The sequence below is a fragment of the Eleutherodactylus coqui genome, chromosome 9, assembly GCF_035609145.1.
Source record: "Eleutherodactylus coqui strain aEleCoq1 chromosome 9, aEleCoq1.hap1, whole genome shotgun sequence".
In the NCBI taxonomy this organism is placed as follows: Eukaryota; Metazoa; Chordata; class Amphibia; order Anura; family Eleutherodactylidae; genus Eleutherodactylus; species Eleutherodactylus coqui.
Window position 1 is genome coordinate 42593194 of NC_089845.1, and position 5576 is coordinate 42598769.

Here is a 5576-nt window from a genome sequence, read left to right on the forward strand (position 1 = left end):
GTGCCATGTGTTTCTCATGTCTGTCCAGGGGCATCTTATCTAAATTTCATTCGGTGTAGTTATATTTAACTCCTATATGATTTGAGCATAACTTAGAAAAGACATTTCTTACACCAGGTGCCCTTGATCTGTTAGATTCACGCTGTCTTTTATCACTGACAAAACTTCCACTATAAGGCTAGTTTTTCTTTTTTTAATTGCTGCTCTGTTTTATAGCTGCACCCAACTCTGTCACCACTTCACATCTCTGGTACTACTCCGTGAATACTGCAGATGATCCTTGGTGGCCGAATTATTCTTCAAAACACAAGCTAACACTCTCCTAGACACTGTACTTCTCATCACTTGAATCTCTCCAGCTACACACCACTTCCACTTCTGGTCCAAGCGGGATTTCTCCAGCCAGCCAATCACCATGTGTCTGTATACATAAGCACCAGCCCTTTAGGCCCCCTGCACACAGGCGGAAATTCTGTGGCGGTATTTCCCGCAGAATTTTCGTCCCTGGACGCATGCATAGGATTGCATTGCCTCTCCCAGAAATGCCTCTCCCAGCACCCCGACTCCACTCTGCGCATGCGCCGGCTGGCAGGCAGCTGGCACATCAAACAGCCAGAGCCACGGGAGAGGTGAGCGCCGCACTGGTCCCTGCAGGGGCTCGGGTCGGGTCCTGCTGTGAGAATTCTTGCAGCGGGATCCGACCCGGCCGTCTGCAGGCGGCCATAGGCAGACAGTTCAGTTTCGTTTTCTCTTATCTGAACTCAGTCTGATGGTCTGTTTTGGTGTATGTCTGATCAACCCAGCCGATTGTTATTTGGACGCCCAGTCCATGGTCATTTGTCCTACCCGTCCGTTTGTGGGCAGATACCCAAGCCTTGTCCTGTTGGTTCTCCTTTGTCCATTGGTAGGAGTATGCTATGGCCTTGTCTTGTTTGTCTGTCCATAGATGTTATTGCCCATCTAGGGCGAGACAGGTGTTCCTTAGGTTCCAGTGTGGGGTCGTCCTTATTGGGATGATCGCCACCCTTGTAGGCACGGTTCCTTTTCCTGTGGTTTAGTTGTCTGGTTAGTGTAGGCACTCACAAGACAACGAGGACCCTTGACATGGGCATATTCTGGCCAAAATACTAATACCTCGTACTTATTTATATTCCATCTGTCTTGTTCTTTTAGTACCATAGTAAGTACTAGAGGTAAGTATTTTGCCGCCACTAGAAAAGGGAAGTACAAATCTATGAAGTGACAATTATTCCGTTCTGTGCAGAAGCTAGCATCGGACTGGATGCTTTCATTAACGTCCAGCGGCAGACTAACTATTGTTTCTGCATTATCAGTCCATACCGCCCAACCTTCTGAATGGTCTAAAAGGGACAGTTATGATTTGTGAAAGATCCATTGTTTTCATGCAAAGAGAGAGAGAAAGAGAGAACCAAGAAAAAAAAAAAAAAGCTCAAGTCTCCCATTGTAGCCAATGGGGCTCATTACTCGAGTAGAGCTCTCCAATTTTACGAAAAGCTCGACTCGAATAACGCGGAACCGAGCATTTGGGTGCTCGCTCATCTCTAGACGGTAGCTTTACGCTTTAATATTTTTTTTTATTTAAACAATACCACAAAAATTATCTGAATATAGAAATTTTGATGTTGAAAATAGATAGTACATGCAATCATGCCTAATATGTAATTAGAAACCAGACAGACATTTTCTGGAGAAATTTAGTAAGTAAATATAATACTTTTTTTTTGGTATGTTGACTCTAAAGGCCCATTTAGACGGAGCGATGATCGCTCAAAATTCGCTCAAACAGCAGTTTGATTGACAGTTTTGAGTGAAAATCTTTGCATAACTCTAAGTAGCCAATTAGCTACTTAAGAGTTATGCAGGCGGAGCAGGATACTGCCGCCATAGCTCAGAGAACAATGCAGCTGTTTTGTATATGCAAACAGCTGCCTTGTTCTCGCAGTTATCAGCGCTGTCCCACTGACCTGCTAGCTCTGAGAAACAGTAGGAGCGCTGAAAGCTCCTTTGTTCTCCTAGCGGAATACCAGCTGAAAGGTAGGATTATACCTACCCGATAATCAGGTTTCCAGGAGTCTCCACGACAGCACCACCTGAGATCGCCTCCTCCTGATAGGACAGGAACACACCGAGAGGTTAAAGTTCCCCCCCCGTCCTCCCCTCCTCAGTGTATTATAACGAAACTGCCGGGGTAGGAGCTAACTTAAATTTTTTCCTATCTGGTATACTTTTTATTTTATTATCTTTTATTTATTTAATTATTTTTATATACATATATACATTATTCTTTCTTGGGGAGGGAATGTACGGGTGCTGTCGTGGAGACTCCTGGAAACCTGATTATCGGGTAGGTATAATCCTACCTTTCCCAGGGAGTCTCCACGACAGCACCACCTGAGACGTATCAACTAAAGTAATTCTAGGGTGGGATTGCCGCTGAGAGGACCTTACGACCGAAGGACATGTCCTCGTCTAGCTGCACCTTTACCCTGTAGTGTTTGACGAAAGTATGGGGCTTTTTCCATACTGCTGCCTTACATATTTGCTCTACTGATGCCGAGCCATGCTCGGCCCATGAGGTCGCTACTGCCCTTGTGGAATGGGCTTTAAGAGCCGAGGGGGCCTCCTTCCCCAAAGCCTTATATGACTCGCTAATGGCCAGGCGAATCCACCTGGCTATAGAGCTTTTGGCTGCTTTCTTTCCCTTATTAGGGCCTGAATATTGGACGAACAGGTTGTCGTCCTGCCTCCACGGGCCTGTGGCCTCGATGTACGTCAAGACTGCTCTTCTGACGTCCAAACAGCTTAGGGTTCGCTCGCTCTCGTCTTTTGGGTGATTATAGAACGAGGGTATTATTATGTCATGGGCCCTATGGAATGGGGATACCACCTTAGGCAAAAAGGTCGGGTCTGTTTTAAAGACTAACTTGGTATCTGTAATCTTGAGGAGCGGGTGGCGTATGGATAGGGCCTGTAGCTCGCTGACCCGCCTGGCTGAGGAAATTGCCACTAGGAAGATAGTTTTTACTGTGAGCATTTTTAATGAGAGCCCCTCCATTGGTTCGAAGGGGTCCCCTGTCATGGCCCTCAAGACTAAATTAAGGTTCCAGTCTGGGCAAATATTGGTGGACCTGGGTCGAAGCCTATCTGCCGCTGCCAGGAATCTATTGATCCACCTGTCCCCGGATAACTTAGTGTCAAACAGGGCGCTAAGGGCTGCCGTTTGGACTCTTAGGGTGCTTGGGGCGAGGCCCATATCCAGGCCGTCCTGTAGAAAGTCCAGGATCAGAGGGACGTCCGCACTGCTGCCTGAGGAGCCTCTCTCTTGTCTCCAAGAGGTAAACCTCCTCCAGATTCTCTGGTATATGCGGTTGGTAGTCTCTTTCCTGCTTGCCATTAGCGTTCTGACTACCTTGCTTGAGAATCCCCTGCCCCTCAGTATGGATTCTTCAGTAACCAAGCTGTTAGATGAAGTCTGCTTACGTCGGGGTAGTTCAGGGGTCCCTGCGTTAGGAGATTCTCTTGAGCCGGAAGGGTAACTGGCTCCTGGATGCTCAAGTCTCTCAGGAGGCTGAACCAGCTCCTTCTTGGCCAAAAGGGAGCCACAAGGATCAGGGTGCACGGTTGTGACCTGAAGTGCTGTAGTACCCTTGGGATTAGTGGGATCGGGGGAAATGCGTACGCCAGTTCTCCTCCCCAGTCCTGGCTCAGGGCGTCCACCGCTGTCGGTTGGTCTTCCCGTCTGAGGGAGAAGAAGTTCGTCACCTTGGCGTTTTGTTTTGACGCGAATAGGTCTAGTTGCGGGAGACCCCATTTGTCCGTCACTATCCGGAATGCCTCCTGGGATAAGGACCATTCCCCTGGGTCTAAGCGCCCCCGGCTGAGGAAGTCTGCTCTTTGATTCAGAGATCCCTTTAAGTGTACCGCTGACAGTGAGATGATGCGGCCCTCCGCCCAGCGAAATATCCTTTGCGCGATACTTTGCAGAGCTGGTGACCTCGTGCCCCCCTGGTGTCGGATATGGGCCACTGCCGTGGTGTTGTCCGACAGTACTCATATATGTTGGTTTCTTACCGTCTCCCCCAGGTGCTGCAGGGCCTTCCAGATTGCTTGTAGCTCCCTGTAGTTTGAGGATTGATGCTTCGTCTGCGGTGGCCATGGGCCCTGTAGGAGCTGGTCTCCGACGTGCGCCCCCCACCCCCAGGAGCTTGCATCTGTCGTGATCTGTACTGCCGGGTGCAATATCCAGTGGACTCCTTTTCTTAGATTTCTTGGGGACGTCCACCAGCGTAAGGATACCCTTACCGAGTTCCTGACCTGTATTCTGTTTTCTAACGAAGCCTGCCTGCCGTCCCATGCTGCGAGGACTGCTGCTTGCAGGGGTCTGGTATGTGCCTGTGCCCATGCTACCCCCGGGATGCATGATGTTAGACTTCCTAGGAGGGACATAGCCTCCCGGATTGTGCATGACCGTCTCTGCATAAAGGATTCTACCATGTGCCGAATTTTCTGCCCCTTTGCCTCGGGGAGGAAGGAGCATTGGGCCTCTGAGTCGAGTGTTATGCCTAAAAACACCTTCTCCGTGCTGGGGTTTAGGCTGGACTTCTCCCAATTTATGATCCAACCTAGGAACTGTAACAGGCTGAGCACTGTTGCCAAGTTCTCTACTAGGCGTTCCCTGGACTCGGCTATGATTAGTATGTCGTCCAGGTATGGGATTATTAGGATCGACCTCTGCCTTAGGTAGGCTGCAACCTCCGCCATGATCTTCGTGAAGATGCGGGGTGCTGAGGAGATTCCAAAGGGAAGGCATCTGAATTGAAGATGCCTTGTCTTGCTGCCCATTTCCAACGCGAACCTTAGGTACTTCCTTGAGTCCCTGTGGATCGGTACATGCAGATAGGCGTCTTTCAGGTCGATCGAGGCCATGTAGGCCCCCCTGGGGATCAACTTTACCGCTGATGTGATGGACTCCATCCTGAATTTTCGATATTTTATGAAAACATTCAGGGGTTTTAGATTTATTATCAGGCGTGAACCTCCCCCGGGTTTCTTTACTAGAAAGAGTCTGGAGTAATGCCCCCAGGTCTCCTCTTCCTGTGGCACGAGGGACACTGCCTTTAGATGTCTTAGGTCCTGTACCGCCTGCTGAAGCGGGTACAGTTGTTGTACTGGACCTCGCGTGATAATATATTTTCTCCTGGGGGGGGATACTAACTCGATTCTGTATCCCTGCTGCAGGATCTCCGGGATCCACGGGCTCCTGCAAATCGAGGCCCACCGATCCGCAAAGCCCTGCAGCCTCGCCCCCACTGGGATGGCGTCAGGGCTTCTGCTTGGCTGGGTCCCCCTGGTGCGGGTTGAAGAGGAAGCTCCTCCCTCTGCCTCCCTTGGGGTAACTCCATCGGCCCATCTTGCCCTTGCCTTTATAGGGTTCCGATTGTTGTGCCGGGGTTCGGAAGAAGGTCCTCCCCTTACGTTGTCTTTCCTCCGGGAATCCCTTCTTCTTATCCGACGCTTTCTCTAGTATTTTATCTAGATCCGGACCAAAGAGGAAT

The 5576-nt window shown here is 49.7% G+C and overlaps 1 protein-coding gene across 1 annotated transcript; it reads right to left on the reverse strand.

Moving 5' to 3' along the window:
* Positions 1–2076: 2076 nt before the first annotated feature.
* LOC136579035 (uncharacterized) lies at positions 2077–5341 on the reverse strand. Its single transcript, XM_066579290.1, has 2 exons — positions 5152–5341; positions 2077–4932 (listed from the first exon to the last, which is right to left on the reverse strand). Exon 2 carries the CDS (start codon positions 4829–4831, stop codon positions 2438–2440), a length of 2394 nt encoding a protein of 797 aa, XP_066435387.1. The 5' UTR covers positions 4832–4932; positions 5152–5341; the 3' UTR covers positions 2077–2437.
* Between the last annotated feature and the right edge of the window lie 235 nt (positions 5342–5576).